At 43.1% G+C, this 20,675-nt stretch overlaps 1 protein-coding gene across 2 annotated transcripts; it reads right to left on the reverse strand.

Moving 5' to 3' along the window:
- Nucleotides 1-1,237: 1,237 nt before the first annotated feature.
- Nucleotides 1,238-6,378, reverse strand: LOC146888242 (uncharacterized). Of its 2 annotated transcripts, none has more exons than XM_085669596.1 (2): nt 6,073-6,378; nt 1,238-4,648 (listed from the first exon to the last, which is right to left on the reverse strand). In XM_085669596.1, the coding sequence occupies exon 2, from the start codon at nt 3,789-3,791 to the stop codon at nt 1,359-1,361; it is 2,433 nt and encodes an 810-aa protein (XP_085525722.1). In that variant the 5' UTR covers nt 3,792-4,648; nt 6,073-6,378; the 3' UTR covers nt 1,238-1,358. The 2 variants fall into 2 exon arrangements, with proteins under 2 accessions (XP_085525722.1, XP_085525721.1); XM_085669595.1 differs by having other exon boundaries at nt 1,238-4,678.
- Between the last annotated feature and the right edge of the window lie 14,297 nt (nt 6,379-20,675).

Genomic DNA, 20,675 nt, shown 5'->3' on the forward strand with positions numbered 1-20,675 from the left:
TGGGTAAACCATGAAGGCGAACCACTTCTCTAAAGAACAACCTTGCTATGTTGCTAGCATCATCTACTTTGTGGCTTGGTATAAAATGTGCCATTTTAGAAAAACGGTCCACTACCACAAATATAGAGTCAACACCCCTAGAAGTCCTTGGAAGCCCTAGGACAAAATCCATACTTATATCCTCCCAAGGGGTGGAAGCAACAGGCAAAGGAGTATACATCCCTGCAGGCATTTCGCTAGACTTAACATGCAAACAATTCAAACAACTAGCGCAATAGTTTTGGATTTCCCTTTTCATATGGGGCCAAAAGAATTTCTCTTTAAGCATGGCCAAAGTTTTGGCGACCCCAAAGTGACCCATAAGTCCCCCCTCATGCATTTCTTTGATCAAAAGTTTTCTATGAGAACCTAGAGGAATACATAGGCGGCCTTCTTTGAAAAGATATCCACTTGAGAGATAAAAGCCGCCTTGGGACTTAGTGAGACAATCATGATAAATGGTAGCAAAGAAGGGATCATTAATATACAATTCACATATGTTGTCAAATCCAAGAATTTGGGATCCAAGCTTGGCTAAGAGAGTATATCTCCTTGATAGTGCATCAGCCACCACATTAGCTTTCCCTTTCTTGTACTTGATAACATAAGGGAATTGTTCCAAGTACTCAACCCACTTTGCATGCCTTTTATTCAATTTGTGTTGGCTCTTCAAATACTTGAGAGTTTCATGATCACTATGGATAATATACTCTTTTGTTACAAGATAATGTTCCCAAGTATGAAGAGCTCGCACAAGAGCATATAACTCTTTGTCATAGGTGGGATAGTTACGAGAAGGACCATTTAGTTTTTCACTAAAATAGGCAATTGGATGGCCTTCTTGTAACAAAACCGCACCTATTCCCACCCCAGAAGCATCACATTCTAGCTCAAAAGTTTTCTCAAAATTTGGAAGAGCAAGAATGGGAGCTTGGGTGAGCCTAGTCTTGATATCATCAAAAGCCTTTTGTTGTCTTTCACCCCACTCAAAAGATATGTCTTTCTTAACAAGTTCATTGAGGGGTGAAGCAATGGTGGAGAAGTTGGGGACAAATCTTCTATAAAAACTTACTAATCCATGAAAACTTCTAATGTCCCCAACATTCTTTGGCACAGGCCATTCTTGGATGGCCTTGATTTTTACGGGGTCAACATGCACCCCACTCTTATTGACCACAAATCCCAAAAAGATGACACTCTCTACACAGAAAGTGCACTTGTCAATGTTAGCATAGAGTTGGTGGTCTCGGAGAAGAGATAACACAACTCTAAGATGACCCACATGAAGTTTAGAGCTTGTACTATACACCAAGATGTCATCAAAATAGACAACAACAAACTTGCCTATACAATCTCGCAAGACATGATTCATTAGGCGCATTGGTTAGACCAAAGGGCATGACTAACCATTCATATAGACCAAATTTTGTTTTGAAAGCAGTTTTCCACTCATCACCTTTTTGAATACGAATTTGGTGATAACCACTTTTGAGGTCTATTTTTGAAAATATTTGTGCTCCATGTAATTCATCCAACATATCATCTAGTCTTGGGATTGGATGCCTATATTTTATGGTGATGTTGTTGATAGCCCTACAATCACAGCACATACGCCACTTTCCATCTTTCTTGGGCACCAACAACACAGGCACATCACAAGGACTTAAACTTTTTTGAACCCATCCCTTGTCTAGCAACTCATTCACTTGAGTTTCTATCTTCTTGGTCTCAATTGGGTTTGTCCTATAGGCAGGTCTATTAGGAAGACTTGCCCCTGGGAAAAAATCAATTTGGTGCTCAATCCCTCTAAAAGGTGGGAGACCATGAGGGCCATCCTTTGGAAAAATATCTTGAAATTCATGAAGGAGAGCACGAATGGAAGGAGGTAGATCCGTAAGAGAAGGATGCTCAAGACAAGTAAGGATTGCTTGACAAAGTAAGAGGAAGGGAGGTTGCTCATTATGAAGAGTGTGCAAAAGAGTTTTATGAGTTAAAAGAACTTCATGAGCAACATCCTTAGAAGAAGAAACTTCCTCTACCTTTGTCTTGTCCTTAGAATCTTTAGAAGCATTAGAGTTCTTGGAACTCTCTTCCTCTCTCCTAGCTCGCATTTGAATTTGATCACTAGCAACTTGGCTAGGAGTGAGGGGATGCAACACAAAAGTTTTTGAATGATTTTGGAGGGTGATCTCATTGGTGTGGCCATTGTGTAAGGTTTTATGATCAAATTGCCAAGGCCTCCCCAAGAGAGTATGGCAAGCTTCCATTGGGATTACATCACATAAAACTTTATCTTTAAATTTCCCAATGGATAACTTGACTTTCACTTGATGTTCAACTTTGAGATCCCCATCTTCATTAAGCCAATGAAGTTTGTAAGGTTTGGGATGGGGTAACAAAGTCAAATTCAACTTCTCAACTAATCTTGTGCTACAACAATTGCAACAAGATCCACTATCAATGATCAAAGAACAAGTGTTTTTCAAAACCTCACATCTTGTGTGGAAAATATTTTCTCTTTGATCATTGAGAGGAATGCTAAATTGATTATTGAGAAGCCTCCTAATCATCAAAAGTTTCCCTTCATTTGGATATGAATGTTCTTGAGAATCACTAGAATGAGAAGTGTCGGAGTCACTTGAAGATGACTCCTCTTGGCTAGTGTAGAGGTCTTTACCCTTAAGCACAATGGTGCATTTGGTAGGGCATTGAGCGGCCACATGACCTCTACCTAGATACTTGAAACATTTGATGTCACTACCTCTTTTGTTGGTGGAGGATTCACCCTTGTCACCTACCTTTGTAAGGCTCTTAAGAGTGGACTCTTTTTCTTTTGAAAAATCTTTCTTTGGAAAATCATTTTTAGAAAAAGAGGGAGAATCCTTGCGAGAAGGACGTCTCAAAAGTTGTTGCTCCACCTTGATGCTCATTTGAACAAGATCATTAAAATTGCGGTAAGGGAGCAACTCAACTTTATCTCTTATGTTGTAATTGAGTCCACTTAAGAACCTAGCAATGGTAAGTTCCTCTTCTTCTTCAATTCCGGCTCTCATGATGTAGAGCTCCATCTTTTGTCTATACTCTTCTATAGACATAGATCTTTGTTGGAGCCTTTGGAGCTTGTCCAAGAGCTCTCTTTTGTAGTAGGAGGGAACATGGCGGGCATGAAGGGCTTGCTTAAGATCATTCCAATACTCAATATCATGTAGCCCTTTTCTCCTTCTTTGGAGGACTAAGGAAGTCCACCAATTAAGAGCATGCCCTTGAAAGCTAAGAGTAGCTAGAGACAGACGCCTCTCTTCCTCTACAACATGACTCTCAAACAATTGTTCTACTTTGGCAAGCCAATCAAGAAAAACCTCAACATTATCCTTCCCATAGAAATGAGGCAAATCAATTTTGACTTCCTTTGGGTGAGGAGGTATGCGCCTTTGCCTTCTTACACGAGGCGATTGTCTAAGGTTAATGCGCTCATCTTCCTCCTCTTCAAAATCATACTCATGCCTTGAAGGGGCACGAGAAGGCCTAGGAGAGGCACGGGTATTGTGGTTGGGAGGGGTAAGTTGATTGACAATTAATTGAAGATTGGCTTGTATGGAAGCCATTTGAATTTTAAGGTCCCTAACCTCTTGAGAGAGATTATTTAGGACTCTAGGATCAACCTCAACCTCCTCATCACCACTTGTGTGGAGGTTGTTTTCATCACGTTGTTGATGTTGGGTACTAGCACGAGTAGCCCTTCTAGTGCTCATGGTGATTGAAAGAACTTAGAACTTTAACAAAATAGTGAAAGAAGAAACCAAGCACAAGTAGACCTCCAGGTTAGGCGAGGTGAGTCTAAAAGACTTCTTAAGTACCAAGGCCAATCCTTGCCAAGATGTATTTGCAAAAGGTTTCAAAGATCACACAATTGTTTAAGGCTAAGTAAATAGAATCACTTGAGACACTAAGCACTAACAAACACAAACAAGACTCAAAGAAAATAAAAGACTAACACTAAAAATGGACCCCTAAATGGCAAAAATTTTAGAGACTTTGGTCTCACAAATTTAAACCACTAAGCGTCTAACTATGCGGCCTAAAAGCAAGGTGAGAAAGCACTTAGAACTTTCAACACACTCACTTACTAAAACGTTGCACTAGAATATGAAAAAGGTTCTACTTAGGAGATGGGATTGAACACCTTTGGTTCCCCAAGACACCTAAGTAGGCCATGGATACAATGGAATTTGAAAGCATTTTTGGTTCACTAATTTCGTACTCAAAATGAAGCAACCTCAAGCCACTTAATATCTCAAATTTTGATGCTCAAAAGATGCAATTTCACAATCAAGGAGGCTTCAAAATGGTACCAAATAAGATGTGCCCAAAAGAAGTACAAAGTACAAAGAAATAAAGCCAAAAATAAGAAACAATGCAACTCCAAATGTTCTGCCAAAGTGCTGCCAATTTGCACAAAATCAAGAGCCAAGAGCTTGGCTTGTAGCCTCCTTTTGATTTGAATAAAGACCACCACCAAGTAAGGCACTTGTAAGCACCTTAAGCCACCAAAATGAAGTGCAAAACAGCAACTATAGCCTTGGTTTTAAGGCCAAAACAGCCACCAAACCTGCACCAAAAAACAAAACAGCAAAAAAAACTATACCAAGCAATGGAGTTAGCACACACACTCTCAAATGAATAGGTCCAAAACTCTCAATAGGTGAGGAAAAGGATAAGCACACAAGCTAAAATTCTACTTCAATATCCACCACCTAAGATGCTACCATATCATACAAACCATTCTAAACTCCATAGCATCATTAATCAACCAAAACCGAGAGATGAACCCAAACAAAGGAGAAAGCAAGAAAAGCTAATTAGAAATGTTAAACCAAAAGAGAATTGAAATGAAACATGACTAGAAGGAGATTCAAGAAGTGACAAGCAAGAAATCAAAGGCTGGAAAGAAAGGCAAGCACCACAAAAAGAACCTAGAAATGCACTAGAATAGATGAAAACAGCAAAAACAGCAAGACAATAGTGCTCAATCATATGGCTGAAGTACTCATTGCAAAGCAGTAGCAAATGAAGTAATGAATTGACTTCCAAAGCAAATCAATAATGAAGCAATATAGAGTACAAACTCAAGCCAAAATTCATGTGAAAAAGAGCACTAAAAACACACAAACACGCACAAAACAGCAATGAAACAGTGAGTTTTCGGAAACTGCAGTGCCAGAAAACGGAAATATGAGCCTCAACTTGCGTGATTTTTCATTTTTTTTGTACTCAACATTTTTGAATGATTCTTTTTTTGTATTTTTCGTCTGGATGTTAACTAAATGAGGCAAAAATCAGATTGAATTTTGGTGCACTGAGATACTCACAAAAAATCAAAAACAGAGACTGTGCGTGCAGTGATTTGGTAGAAAACAGAAGAAAACTGGAGCAGATTTGCTCTCTGAAATTGTAGGAGATGTTCTGTGGAAAGCATAGCTAAAGAACTTGATTATGAACTGAAATCAAGCATGAATCATAGAAGAACATCGTAGACACACAAAAGCACAATCCAATCGGTGAAATGGATGAAAAACAGTGAGGATTCAGGCCTTAAACATCCACACACTTCCTTGAAGGATCATAGTGTTTTGGCTGTGAGATGTGGCGCAAAAACTCAATCAATTCAGTAAGCAATGCAATTAAACGGTGGAAAAGATGAATTAAAGCACAAACAAAGCATAGAACATGACTTAAACATAACTGGAATGATAAAATGCAAAGAAGAACTGAATTCACTGAATAAAAATGCAGAAAACTCAAGAACCAAAGAACAAGTGCTGGAAAAACGAAAATGGAACCTAAAAACAGATTTGCACCAATGAAGCAAGGAGTACTACAAGATGAATCAATGGAGATTCATGTAGCCTCAATGTCAAACGGTGGAGAACATTAAAAACATGAAAAAAACAGCAGCAAAAGTGAAGAAAACAGTGGAGAAAAGAGACAAAACGGAAAATGAAAGAGGACACAAGTATGGACAAAGAACCTTACCCAAACCAAGAGGATGGATGCACCAAAGGCTTGGATGGCTCTAGATACCAATTGATGGACGTCCTTGGAGTAGGAGAGGAAGGAAATCCATGGAGAATGATGAGGAGAAGATGAAGTGCAGCGGAATTTGGAGAATTAGAGAAAGGTTGCTCTCAGAAATGGAGAATTTGGTGAAGATGAAGAGTAGAAGTGGAGCTATGGTATGGAAGGTGGCTAGAGGAGATGAAGGAGAAGGTTAGCCATATGCTCTCAAATTAATAGAAGTGTGGAGTGATCTCAAACACTAGCATCTATTAGCAATTCAAGAGTAACCATTACAATATTTGAGTGGCTCTATTTATAGGCACATGGCCGGCCAAATAAAGAGAAAATGCAACAAAGATGAAATGCAAATGTAGCTTGGAGAAGAAGCTTGAATGTAGACCATGTGATGTAGTAGATGAGTCTAGATGGTGCCAAGTGGCGTATCACACTCTCCTTGTCCAAGTCATACACACCATGCTTCCATCACATGCTCCTTGCTTAGTTCATGCTTTGCTTGCATCTAAAAGGAGATCCACTCTAGTAACTCTCGGCCAAAGGTGGCACATTGGGCTCGGCCCAAATGATCCCAACAAGTGTTCTAGCTTTTATTGAAAGCAAAGCCTAAACAATGGCCCAACTTAAATCTAGACAACTTCCTTCATGCATCATCTCATATTTTAGAGATTTCTTTAGCCCATGTAAATAATGTAAAAAGCCCATGATTGACTTGATCATCTTGTGTGAGGCCCATGTGAATCTTTCTCATCATGCTTCTAGTGATTGGGCCTTGATGTGGGCTTGGGCTTGTTGATGCACTTGAGCTTGGGCTTGTTGGGGTCTCATGACGCTGTCAGCGAGTCGGGTTGTTTGGGAATGCAGCCCCAATCGGGCGGTAAATTCCGTCCAAGGCTAAATACTGGTGAGAGACCGATAGCGAACAAGTACCGCGAGGAAAAGATGAAAAGGACTTTGAAAAGAGAGTCAAAGAGGGCTTGAAATTGCAGGGAGGGAAGCGGATGGGGGCCGACGATGTGTCTCGGTCGGATGTGGAATAGTGAAAGCCAGTCTGCCGATCGACTCGAGGCATTGATCGATGCGGATTGTGACGGTGGCCCAAGTCCGGGCTGTTGAAATGCTCGTGGAGACCTCATCGTCGCCATTGTGGACGGCAGCCCACGCCTCATGGCGTGTCTCGGCACGTACGTGCTCCGTAAGCGCCTCAAGGAGTCTCACATGTGTGCGAGTCAACGGGTGAGTAATCTCGTAAGGCGCAAGGAAGGTGATTTGTTGGATCCCCTTGTGGGTTGCACCGCCGACCGACCCTGATCATATGTGAAGGGTTCGAGTGAGAGCATACATGTCGAGACCCAAAAGATGGTGAACTATGCACGAAAGTTTTGACTTCGTAGGGTTTTGCACATGGCCAAGGATGTCGGTGCACCAGGGCATAGGTAGATGGCTTGGTGAGGAGTTTTGTGAAAAAATGAAATTCATGGTTTTTGAGATGTGAGGGTTGGAATGGCCTCCAAATGCCCCCAAATGAATACCATGAAATTCTTGGCGCACGAAAGTTTTGAGTTCGGAGGATTTTGCACATGGCCAAGGTTGTCGGTGCACCACGGCATAGGTAGATATGGCTTGGTGGGGAATTTTGTGAAAAAATGAAATTTGTGGTTTTTGAGATGTGAGGGTTGGAATGGCCTCTAATTGTCCCCAAATGAATACCATGAAAGTCTTGGTGCATGAAAGTTTTGAGTTCGGAGGGTTTTGCACATGGCCAAGGTTGTCGGTGCACCACGGCAAAGGTAGATGGCTTGGTGAGGAGTTTTGTGAAAAAATGAAATTCGTGGTTTTTGAGATGTGAAGGTTGGAAAGGCCTACAAAATCCCCAAATGAATACCATGAAAGTCTTGGTGCATGAGAGTTTTGAGTTCGGAGGGTTTTGCACATGGCCAAGGTTGTCGGTGCACCGCGGCATAGGTAGATGACTTGGTGTAGAGTTTTGTGAAAAAATGAAATTCGTGGTTTTTGAGATGTGAAGGTTGGAAAGGCCTACAAATGTCCCCAAATGAATACCATGAAAGTCTTGGTGCACGAGAGTTTTGAGTTCGGAGGGTTTTGCACATGGCCAAGGTTGTCGGTGCACCACGGCATAGGTAGGCTTGGTGTAGAGTTTTGTGAAAAAATGAAATTCGTGGTTTTTGAGATGTGAGGGTTGGAAAGGCCTACAAATGTCCCCAAATGAATACCATGAAAGTCTTGGTGCACGAAAGTTTTGACTTTGTAGGGTTTTGCACATGGCCAAGGATGTCGGTGCACCAGGGCATAGGTAGATGGCTTGGTGGGGAGTTTTGTGAAAAAATGAAATTCATGGTTTTTGAGATGTGAGGGTTGGAATGGCCTCCAAATGCCCCCAAATGAATACCATGAAATTCTTGGCGCACGAAAGTTTTGAGTTCGGAGGATTTTGCACATGGCAAAGGTTGTCGGTGCACCACGGCATAGGTAGATATGGCTTGGTGGGGAGTTTTGTGAAAAAATGAAATTCGTGGTTTTTGAGATGTGAGGGTTGGAATGGCCTCTAATTGTCCCCAAATGAATACCATGAAAGTCTTGGTGCATGAAAGTTTTGAGTTCTGAGGGTTTTGCACATGGCCAAGGTTGTCGGTGCACCACGGCATAGGTAGATGGCTTGGTGAGGAGTTTTGTGAAAAAATGAAATTCGTGGTTTTTGAGATGTGAAGGTTGGAAAGGCCTACAAAATCCCCAAATGAATACCATGAAAGTCTTGGTGCATGAGAGTCTTGAGTTCGGAGGGTTTTGCACATGGCCAAGGTTGTCGGTGCACCGCGGCATAGGTAGATGACTTGGTGTAGAGTTTTGTGAAAAAATGAAATTCGTGGTTTTTGAGATGTGAAGGTTGGAAAGGCCTACAAATGTCCCCAAATGAATACCATGAAAGTCTTGGTGCACGAGAGTTTTGAGTTCGGAGGGTTTTGCACATGGCCAAGGTTGTCGGTGCACCACGGCATAGGTAGGCTTGGTGTAGAGTTTTGTGAAAAAATGAAATTCGTGGTTTTTGAGATGTGAGGGTTGGAATGGCCTACAAATGTCCCCAAATGAATACCATGAAAGTCTTGGTGCACGAAAGTTTTGAGTTCAGAGGGTTTTGCACATGGCCAAGGTTGTCGGTGTACCACGACATAGGTAGATGGCTTTGTGGGGAGTTTTGTGAAAAAATGAAATTCGTGGTTTTTGAGATGTGAGGGTTTGAATGGCCTCCAAATGCCCCCAAATGAATACCATGAAATTATTGGTGCACAAAAGTTTTGAGTTCGGAGGGTTTTGCACACGGCCAAGGTTGTCGGTGCACCATGGCATAGGTAGATGGCTTGGTGAGGAGTTTTGTGAAAAAATGAAATTCGTGGTTTTTGAGATGTGAGGGTTGGAAAGGCCTACAAATGTCCCCAAATGAATACCATGAAAGTCTTGGTGCACAAAAGTTTTGAGTTGGTTGGGTTTTGCACATGGCCAAGGTTGTCGGTGCACCACGGCATAGCTAGATGGCTTGTGGGGAGTTTTGTGAAAAAATGAAATTCGTGGTTTTAGATGTGAGGGTTGGAAAGGCCTAGAAATGTCCCCAAATGAATACCATGAAAGTCTTGGTGCACGAAAGTTTTGAGTTCAGAGGGTTTTGCAAATGGCCAAGGTTGGCGGTGCACCACGGCATAGCTAGAAGGCTTGGTGGGGAGTTTTATGAAAAAATGAATTTCGTGGTTTTTTAGATGTGAGGTTTGGAAAGGCCTAGAAATGTCCCCAAATGAATACCATGAAAGTCTTGGTGCACGAAAGTTTTGAGTTCGGAGGGTTTTGCACATGCCCAAGGTACTCGGTGCACCACGGCATAGGTAGATGACTTGGTGTAGAGTTTTGTGAAAAAATGAAATTCGTGGTTTTTGAGATGTGAAGGTTGGAAAGGCCAACAAATGTCCCCAAATGAATACCATGAAAGTCTTGGTGCGAGAGTTTTGAGTTCGGAAGGTTTTGCACATGGGCAAGGTTGTCGGTGCACCACGGCATAGCTAAATGGCTTGGTGTAGAGTTTTGTGAAAAAATGAAATTCGTGGTTTTTGAGATGTGAGGGCTGGAAAGGCCTAGAAATGTCCCCAAATGAATACCATGAAAGTCTTGGTGCACGAAAGTTTTGAGTTCGGAGGGTTTTGCACATGGCCAAGGTTGGCGGTGCACCACGGCATAGATAGAAGGCTTGGTGGGGAGTTTTGTGAAAAAATGAAATTCGTGGTTTTTGAGATGTGAGGGTTGGAAAGGCCTACAAAATCCCCAAATGAATACCATGAAAGTCTTGGTGCATGAGAGTTTTGAGTTCGGAGGGTTTTGCACATGGCCAAGGTACTCGGTGCACCACGGCATAGGTAGATGACTTGGTGTTGAGTTTTGTGAAAAAATGAAATTCGTGGTTTTTGAGATGTGAAGGTTGGAAAGGCCTACAAATGTCCCCAAATGAATACCATGAAAGTCTTGGTGCACGAGAGTTTTGAGTTCGGAGGGTTTTGCACATGGGCAAGGTTGTCGATGCACCACGGCATAGGTAGATGGCTTGGTGTAGAGTTTTGTGAAAAAATGAAATTCGTAGTTTTTGATATGTGAGGGTTGGAAAGGCCTAGAAATGTCCCCAAATGAATACCATGAAAGTCTTGGTGCACGAAAGTTTTGAGTTCAGAGGGTTTTGCACATGGCCAAGGTTGTCGGTGCACCATGGCATAGGTAGATGGCTTGGTGAGGAGTTTTGTTAAAAAATGAAATTCGTGGTTTTTGAGATGTGAGGGTTGGAAAGGCCTACAAATGTCCCCAAATGAATACCATGAAAGTCTTGGGGCACAAAAGTTTTGAGTTGGTTGGGTTTTGCACATGGCCAAGGTTGTCGGTGCACCACGGCATAGGTAGATGGCTTGGTGAGGAGTTTTGTGAAAAAATGAAATTCGTGGTTTTTGAGATGTGAAGGTTGGAAAGGCCTACAAAATCCCCAAATGAATACCATGAAAGTCTTGGTGCATGAGAGTTTTGAGTTCGGAGGGTTTTGCACATGGCCAAGGTTGTCGGTGCACCGCGGCATAGGTAGATGACTTGGTGTAGTGTTTTGTGAAAAAATGAAATTCGTGGTTTTTGAGATGTGAAGGTTGGAAAGGCCTACAAATGTCCCCAAATGAATACCATGAAAGTCTTGGTGCACGAGAGTTTTGAGTTCGGAGGGTTTTGCACATGGCCAAGGTTGTCGGTGCACCACGGCATAGGTAGGCTTGGTGTAGAGTTTTGTGAAAAAATGAAATTCGTGGTTTTTGAGATGTGAGGGTTGGAAAGGCCTACAAATGTCCCCAAATGAATACCATGAAAGTCTTGGTGCACGAAAGTTTTGAGTTCAGAGGGTTTTGCACATGGCCAAGGTTGTCGGTGTACCACGACATATGTAGATGGCTTTGTGGGGAGTTTTGTGAAAAAATGAAATTCGTGGTTTTTGAGATGTGAGGGTTTGAATGGCCTCCAAATGCCCCCAAATGAATACCATGAAATTATTGGTGCACAAAAGTTTTGAGTTCGGAGGGTTTTGCACACGGCCAAGGTTGTCGGTGCACCATGGCATAGGTAGATGGGTTGGTGAGGAGTTTTGTGAAAAAATGAAATTCGTGGTTTTTGAGATGTGAGGGTTGGAAAGGCCTACAACTGCCCCCAAATGAATACCATGAAAGTCTTGGTGCACAAAAGTTTTGAGTTGGTTGGGTTTTGCACATGGCCAAGGTTGTCGGTGCACCACAGCATAGCTAGATGGCTTGGTGGGGAGTTTTGTGAAAAAATGAAATTCGTGGTTTTTGAGATGTGAAGGTTGGATTGGCCTCCAAATGCCCCCAAATGAATACCATGAAAGTCTTGGTGCACAAAAGTTTTCAGTTGGTTGGGTTTTACACATGGCCAAGGTTGTCAATGCACCACGGCATAGCTAGATGGCTTGTGGGGAGTTTTGTGAAAAAATGAAATTCGTGGTTTTTGAGATGTGAGGGTTGGAAAGGCCTAGAAATGTCCCCAAATGAATACCATGAAAGTCTTGGTGCACGAAAGTTTTGAGTTCAGAGGGTTTTGCACATGGCCAAGGTTGGCGGTGCACCACGGCATAGCTAGAAGGCTTGGTGGGGAGTTTTATGAAACAATGAATTTCGTGGTTTTTGAGATGTGAGGGTTGGAAAGGCCTACAAATGTCCCCAAATGAATACCATGAAAGTCTTGGTGCACAAAAGTTTTGAGTTGGTTGGGTTTTGCACATGGCCAAGGTTGTCGGTGCACCACGGCATAGGTAGATGGCTTGGTGAGGAGTTTTGTGAAAAAATGAAATTCGTGGTTTTTGAGATGTGAAGGTTGGAAAGGCCTACAAAATCCCCAAATGAATACCATGAAAGTCTTGGTGCATGAGAGTTTTGATTTCGGAGGGTTTTGCACATGGCCAAGGTTGTCGGTGCACCGCGGCATAGGTAGATGACTTGGTGTAGTGTTTTGTGAAAAAATGAAATTCGTGGTTTTTGAGATGTGAAGGTTGGAAAGGCCTACAAATGTCCCCAAATGAATACCATGAAAGTCTTGGTGCACGAGAGTTTTGAGTTCGGAGGGTTTTGCACATGGCCAAGGTTGTCGGTGCACCACGGCATAGGTAGGCTTGGTGTAGAGTTTTGTGAAAAAATGAAATTCGTGGTTTTTGAGATGTGAGGGTTGGAAAGGCCTACAAATGTCCCCAAATGAATACCATGAAAGTCTTGGTGCACGAAAGTTTTGAGTTCAGAGGGTTTTGCACATGGCCAAGGTTGTCGGTGTACCACGACATAGGTAGATGGCTTTGTGGGGAGTTTTGTGAAAAAATGAAATTCGTGGTTTTTGAGATGTGAGGGTTTGAATGGCCTCCAAATGCCCCCAAATGAATACCATGAAATTATTGGTGCACAAAAGTTTTGAGTTCGGAGGGTTTTGCACACGGCCAAGGTTGTCGGTGCACCATGGCATAGGTAGATGGGTTGGTGAGGAGTTTTGTGAAAAAATGAAATTCGTGGTTTTTGAGATGTGAGGGTTGGAAAGGCCTACAACTGTCCCCAAATGAATACCATGAAAGTCTTGGTGCACAAAAGTTTTGAGTTGGTTTGGTTTTGCACATGGCCAAGGTTGTCGGTGCACCACAGCATAGCTAGACGGCTTGGTGGGGAGTTTTGTGAAAAAATGAAATTCGTGGTTTTTGAGATGTGAATGTTGGATTGGCATCCAAATTCCCCCAAATGAATACCATGAAAGTCTTGGTGCACAAATGTTTTCAGTTGGTTGGGTTTTGCACATGGCCAAGGTTGTCGGTGCACCACGGCAAAGCTAGATGGCTTGGTGGGGAGTTTTGTGAAAAAATGAAATTCGTGGTTTTTGAGATGTGAGGGTTGGAAAGGCCTCCAAATGTCCCCAAATGAATACCATGAAATTCTTGGTGCACGAAAGTTTTGAGTTCGGAGGGTTTTGCACATGGCCAAGGTTGGCGGTGGACCAAGGCATAGCTAGAAGGCTTGGTGGGGAGTTTTGTGAAAAAATGAATTTCGTTGTTTTTGAGATGTGAGGGTTGGAAAGGCCTAGAAATGTCTCCAAATGAATACCATGAAAGTCTTTGTGCACGAAAGTTTTGAGTTCGGAGGGTTTTGCACATGGCCAAGGTTGGCGGTGCACCACGGCATAACTAGAAGGCTTGGTGGGGAGTTTTGTGAAAAAATGAAATTCGTGGTTTTTGAGATGTGAGGGTTGGAAAGGCCTACAAAATCCCCAAATGAATACCATGAAAGTCTTGGTGCATGAGAGTTTTGAGTTCGGAGGGTTTTGCACATGGCCAAGGTACTCGGTGCACCACGGCATAGGGAGATGACTTGGTGTAGAGTTTTGTGAAAAAATGAAATTCGTGGTTTTTGAGATGTGAAGGTTGGAAAGGCCTACAAATGTCCCCAAATGAATACCATGAAAGTCTTGGTGCACGAGAGTTTTGAGTTCGGAGGGTTTTGCACATGGCCAAGGTTGGCGGTGCACCACGGCATAGCTAGAAGGCTTGGTGGGGAGTTTTGTGAAAAAATGAAATTCGTGGTTTTTGAGATATGAGGGTTGGAAAGGCTTAGAAATGTCCCCAAATGAATACCATGAAAGTCTTGGTGCACGAAAGTTTTGAGTTCAGAGGGTTTTGCACATGACCAAGGTTGGCGGTGCACCACGGCATAGCTAGAAGGCTTGGTGGGGAGTTTTATGAAAAAATGAATTTCGTGGTTTTTTAGATGTGAGGGTTGGAAAGGCCTAGAAATGTCCCCAAATGAATACCATGAAAGTCTTGGTGCACGAAAGTTTTGAGTTCGTAGGGTTTTGCACATGGCCAAGGTACTCGGTGCACCACGGCATAGGTAGATGACTTGGTGTAGAGTTTTGTGAAAAAATGAAATTCGTGGTTTTTGAGATGTGAAGGTTGGAAAGGCCAACAAATGTCCCCAAATGAATACCATGAAAGTCTTAGTGCGAGAGTTTTGAGTTCGGAAGGTTTTGCACATGGGCAAGGTTGTCGGTGCACCACGGCAGAGCTAGATGGCTTGGTGTAGAGTTTTGTGAAAAAATGAAATTCGTGGTTTTTGAGATGTGAGGGTTGGAAAGGCCTAGAAATGTCCCCAAATGAATACCATGAAAGTCTTGGTGCACGAAAGTTTTGAGTTCGGAGGGTTTTGCACATGGCCAAATTTGGCGGTGCACGACGGCATAGCTAGAAGGCTTGGTGGGGAGTTTTGTGAAAAAATGAAATTCGTGGTTTTTGAGATGTGAGGGTTGGAAAGGCCTACAAAATCCCCAAATGAATACCATGAAAGTCTTGGTGCATGAGAGTTTTGAGTTCGGAGGGTTTTGCACATGGCCAAGGTACTCGGTGCACCACGGCATAGGTAGATGACTTGGTGTAGAGTTTTGTGAAAAAATGAAATTCGTGGTTTTTGAGATGTGAAGGTTGGAAAGGCCTTCAAATGTCCCCAAATGAATACCATGAAAGTCTTGGTGCACGAGAGTTTTGAGTTCGGAGGGTTTTGCACATGGGCAAGGTTGTCGGTGCACCACGACATAGGTAGATGGCTTGGTGTAGAGTTTTGTGAAAAAATGAAATTCGTGGTTTTTGAGATGTGAGGGTTGGAAAGGCCTACAAATGTCCCCAAATGAATACCATGAAAGTCTTGGTGCACGAAAGTTTTGAATTCAGAGGGTTTTGCACATGGCCAAGGTTGTCGGTGCACCGTGGGATAGGTAGATGGCTTGGTGAGGAGTTTTGTGAAAAAATGAAATTCGTGGTTTTTGAGATGTGAGGGTTGGAAAGGCCTACAAATGTCCCCAAATGAATACCATGAAAGTCTTGGAGCACGAAAGTTTTGAGTTGGTTGGGTTTTGCACATGGCCAAGGTTGTCGGTGCACCACGGCATAACTAGATGGCTTGTGGGGAGTTTTGTGAAAAAATGAAATTCGTGGTTTTTGAGATGTGAGGGTTGGAAAGGCTTAGAAATGTCCCCAAATGAATACCATGAAAGTCTTGGTGCACGAAAGTTTTGAGTTCGGAGGGTTTTGCACATGGCCAAGGTTGGCGGTACACCACGGCATAGCTAGAAGGCTTGGTGGGGAGTTTTGTGAAAAAATGAAATTCGTGGTTTTTGAGATGTGAGGGTTGGAAAGGCCTAGAAATGTCCCCAAATGAATACCATGAAAGTCTTGGTGCACGAAAGTTTTGAGTTCGGAGGGTTTTGCACATGGCCAAGGTTGTCGGTGCACCACGGCATAGGTAGATGGCTTGGTGGGGAGTTTTGTGAAAAAATGAAATTCGTGGTTTTTGAGATGTGAGGGTTGGAAAGGCCTCCAAATGTCCCCAAATGAATACCATGAAATTCTTGGTGCACGAAAGTTTTGAGTTCGGAGGGTTTTGCACATGGCCAAGGTTGGTGGTGCACCACGGCATAGCTAGAAGGCTTGGTGGGGAGTTTTGTGAAAAAATGAATTTCGTTGTTTTTGAGATGTGAGGGTTGGAAAGGCCTAGAAATGTCTCCAAATGAATACCATGAAAGTCTTTATGCACGAAAGTTTTGAGTTCGGAGGGTTTTGCACATGGCCAAGGTTGGCGGTGCACCACGGCATGGCTAGAAGGCTTGGTGGGGAGTTTTGTGAAAAAATGAAATTCGTGGTTTTTGAGATGTGAGGGTGGGAAAGGCCTAGAAATTTCCCCAAATGAATACCATGAAAGTCTTGGTGCATGAAAGTTTTGAGTTCGGAGGGTTTTGCACATGGCCAAGGTTGTCGGTGCACCACGGCATAGGTAGATGGCTTGGTGGGGAGTTTTGAGAAAAAATGAAATACGTGGTTTTTGAGATATGAGGGTTGGAAAGGCCTCCAAATGTCCCCAAATAAATACCATGAAATTCTTGGTGCACGAAAGTTTTGAGTTCAGAGGGTTTTGCACATGGCCAAGGTTGGCGGTGCACCACGGCATAGCTAGAAGGCTTGGTAGGGAGTTTTGTGAAAAAATGAAATTCGTGGTTTTTGAGATGTGAGGTTTGGAAAGGCCTCCAAATGTCCCCAAATGAATACCATGAAATTATTGGTGCACGAAAGTTTTGAGTTCGGAGGGTTTTGCACATGGCCAAGGTTGGCGGTGCACCACGGCATAGCTAGAAGGCTTGGTGGGGAGTTTTGTGAAAAAATGAAATTCGTGGTTTTTGAGATGTGAGGGTTGGAAAGGCCTCCAAATGTCCCCAAATGAATACCATCAAATTCTTGGTGCACGAAAGTTTTGAGTTCGGATGGTTTTGCACATGGCCAAGGTTGGCGGTGCACCACGGCATAGCTAGAAGGCTTGGTGGGGAGTTTTGTGAAAAAATGAAATTCGTGGTTTTTGAGATATGAGGGTTGGATTGGCCTACAAATGCCCCCAAATTAATACCATGAAAGTCTTCGTGCACAAAAGTTTTGAGTATGTTGGGTTTTGCACATGGCCAAGGTTGTGGGTGCACCACGACATAGCTAGATGGCTTGGTGAGGAGTTTTGTGAAAAAATGAAATTCGTGGTTTTGTAGATGTGAAGGTTGGATTGGCCTCCAAATGCCCCCAAATGAATACCATGAAAGTCTTGGTGCATAAAAGTTTTGAGTTGGTTGGGTTTTGCACATGGTCAAGGTTGTCGGTGCACCACAGCATAACTTGATGGCTTGTGGGGAATTTTGTGAAAAAATGAAATTCGTGGTTTTTGAAATGTGAGGGTTGGAAAGGCCTAGAAATGTCCCCAAATGAATACCATGAAAGTCTTGGTGCACGAAAGTTTTGATTTCAGAGGGTTTTGCACACGGCCAAGGTGGGCGGTGCACCACGGCATAGCTAGAAGACTTGGTGGGGAGTTTTGTGAAAAAATGAATTTCGTGGTTTTTTAGATGTGAGGGTTGGAAAGGCCTAGAAATGTCCCCAAATGAATACCATGAAAGTCTTGGTGCACGAAAGTTTTGAGTTCGGAGGGTTTTGCACATGCCCAAGGTACTCGGTGCACCACGGCATAGGTAGATGACTTGGTGTAGAGTTTTGTGAAAAAATGAAATTCGTGGTTTTTGAGATGTGAAGGTTGGAAAGGCCAACAAATGTCCCCAAATGAATACCATGAAAGTCTTGGTGCGAGAGTTTTGAGTTCGGAAGGTTTTGCACATGGGCAAGGTTGTCGGTGCACCACGGCATAGCTAATTGGCTTGGTGTAGAGTTTTGTGAAAAAATGAAATTCGTGTTTTTTGAGATGTGAGGGTTGGAAAGGCCTAGAAATGTCCCCAAATGAATACCATGAAAGTCTTGGTGCACGAAAGTTTTGAGTTCGGAGGGTTTTGCACATGCCCAAGGTACTCGGTGCACCACGGCATAGGTAGATGACTTGGTGTAGAGTTTTGTGAAAAAATGAAATTCGTGGTTTTTGAGATGTGAAGGTTGGAAAGGCCAACAAATGTCCCCAAATGAATACCATGAAAGTCTTGGTGCGAGAGTTTTGAGTTCGGAAGGTTTTGCACATGGGCAAGGTTGTCGGTGCACCACGGCATAGCTAATTGGCTTGGTGTAGAGTTTTGTGAAAAAATGAAATTCGTGTTTTTTGAGATGTGAGGGTTGGAAAGGCCTAGAAATGTCCCCAAATGAATACCATGAAAGTCTTGGTGCACGAAAGTTTTGAGTTCGGAGGGTTTTGCACATGGCCAAATTTGGCGGTGCACCACGGCATAGCTAGAAGGCTTGGTGGGGAGTTTTGTGAAAAAATGAAATTCGTGGTTTTTGAGATGTGAGGGTTGGAAAGGCCTACAAAATCCCCAAATGAATACCATGAAAGTCTTGGTGCATGAGAGTTTTGAGTTCGGAGGGTTTTGCACATGGCCAAGGTACTCGGTGCACCACGGCATAGGTAGATGACTTGGTGTAGAGTTTTGTGAAAAAATGAAATTCGTGGTTTTTGAGATGTGAAGGTTGGAAAGGCCTACAAATGTCCCCAAATGAATACCATGAAAGTCTTGGTGCACGAGAGTTTTGAGTTCGGAGGGTTTTGCACATGGGCAAGGTTGTCGGTGCACCACGGCATAGGTAGATGGCTTGGTGTAGAGTTTTGTGAAAAAATGAAATTCGTGGTTTTTGAGATGTGAGGGTTGGAAAGGCCTACAAATGTCCCCAAATGAATACCATGAAAGTCTTGGTGCACGAAAGTTTTGAATTCAGAGGGTTTTGCACATGGCCAAGGTTGTCGGTGCACCATGGCATAGGTAGATGGCTTGGTGAGGAGTTTTGTGAAAAAATGAAATTCGTGGTTTTTGAGATGTGAGGGTTGGAAAGGCCTACAAATGTCCCCAAATGAATACCATGAAAGTCTTGGTGCAGGAAAGGTTTGAGTTGGTTGGGTTTTGCACATGGCCAAGGTTGTCGGTGCACCACAGCATAGCTAGACGGCTTGGTGGGGAGTTTTGTGAAAAAATGAAACTGGTGGTTTTTGAGATGTGAAGGTTGGATTGGCCTCCAAAGGCCCCCAAATGAATACCATGAAAGTCTTGGTGCACAAAAGTTTTCAGTTGGTTGGGTTTTGCACATGGCCAAGGTTGTCGGTGCACCACGGCATAGCTAGATGGCTTGTGGGGAGTTTTGTGAAAAAATGAAATTCGTGGTTTTTGAGATGTGAGGGTTGGAAAGGCTTAGAAATGTCCCCAAATGAATACCATGAAAGTCTTGGTGCACGAAAGTTTTGAGTTCAGAGGGTTTTGCACATGGCCAAGGTTGGCGGTGCACCACGGCATAGCTAGAAAGCTTGGTGGGGAGTTTTGTGAAAAAATGAATTTCGTGGGTTTTTAGATGTGATGGTTGGTAAGGCCTAGAAATGTCCCCAAATGAATACCATGAAAGTCTTGGTGCACGAAAGTTTTGAGTTCGGAGGGTTTTTGCACATGGCCAAGGTTGGCGGTACACCACGGCATAGCTAGAAGGCTTGGTGGGGAGTTTTGTGTAAAAATGAAATTCGTGGTTTTTGAGATGTGAGGGTTGGAAAGGCCTAGAAATGTCCCCAAATGAATACCATGAAAGTCTTGGTGCACGAAAGTTTTGAGTTCGGAGGGTTTTGCACATGGCCAAGGTTGTCGGTGCACCACGACATAGGTAGATGGCTTGGTGTAGAGTTTTGTGAAAAAATGAAATTCGTGGTTTTTGAGATGTGAGGGTTGGAAAGGCCTCCAAATGTCCCCAAATGAATACCATGAAATTCTTGGTGCACGAAAATTTTGAGTTCGGAGGGTTTTGCACATGGCCAAGGTTGGCGGTGCACCACGGCATAGCTGGAAGGCTTGGTGGGGAGTTTTGTGAAAAAATGAATTTCGTTGTTTTTGAGATGTGAGGGTTGGAAAGGCCTAGAAATGTCTCCAAATGAATACCATGAAAGTCTTTGTGCACGAAAGTTTTGAGTTCGGAGGGTTTTGCACATGGCCAAGGTTGGCGGTGCACCACGGCATGGCTAGAAGGCTTGGTGGGGGGAGTTTTGTGAAAAAATGAAATTCGTGGTTTTTGAGATGTGAGGGTGGGAAAGGCCTAGAAATTTCCCCAAATGAATACCATGAAAGTCTTGGTGCACGAAAGTTTTGAGTTCGGAGGGTTTTGCACATGGCCAAGGTTGTCGGTGCACCACGGCATAGGTAGATGGCTTGGTGGGGAGTTTTGAGAAAAAATGAAATTCGTGGTTTTTGAGATATGAGGGTTGGAAAGGCCTCCAAATGTCCCCAAATGAATACCATGAAATTATTGGTGCACGAAAGTTTTGAGTTCGGAGGGTTTTGCACATGGCCAAGGATGGCGGTGTACCACGGCATAGCTAGAAGGCTTGGTGGGGAGTTTTGTGAAAAAATGAAATTCGTGGTTTTTGAGATGTGAGGGTTGGAAAGGCCTCCGAATGTCCCCAAATGAATACCATGAAATTCTTGGTGCACGAAAGTTTTGAGTTCGG

This window comes from Vigna unguiculata, chromosome 2 (genome assembly GCF_037176805.1).
Source record: "Vigna unguiculata cultivar grain cowpea cultivar isolate G323 ecotype 2 chromosome 2, ASM3717680v1, whole genome shotgun sequence".
Taxonomy (NCBI): Eukaryota; Viridiplantae; Streptophyta; class Magnoliopsida; order Fabales; family Fabaceae; genus Vigna; species Vigna unguiculata.

Bases quoted from the DNA above. Each gene is read 5' to 3' on its own strand.
- LOC146888242 (XM_085669596.1), bottom strand. From the start codon at position 3,791: ATGAGCACTAGAAGGGCTACTCGTGCTAGTACCCAACATCAACAACGT.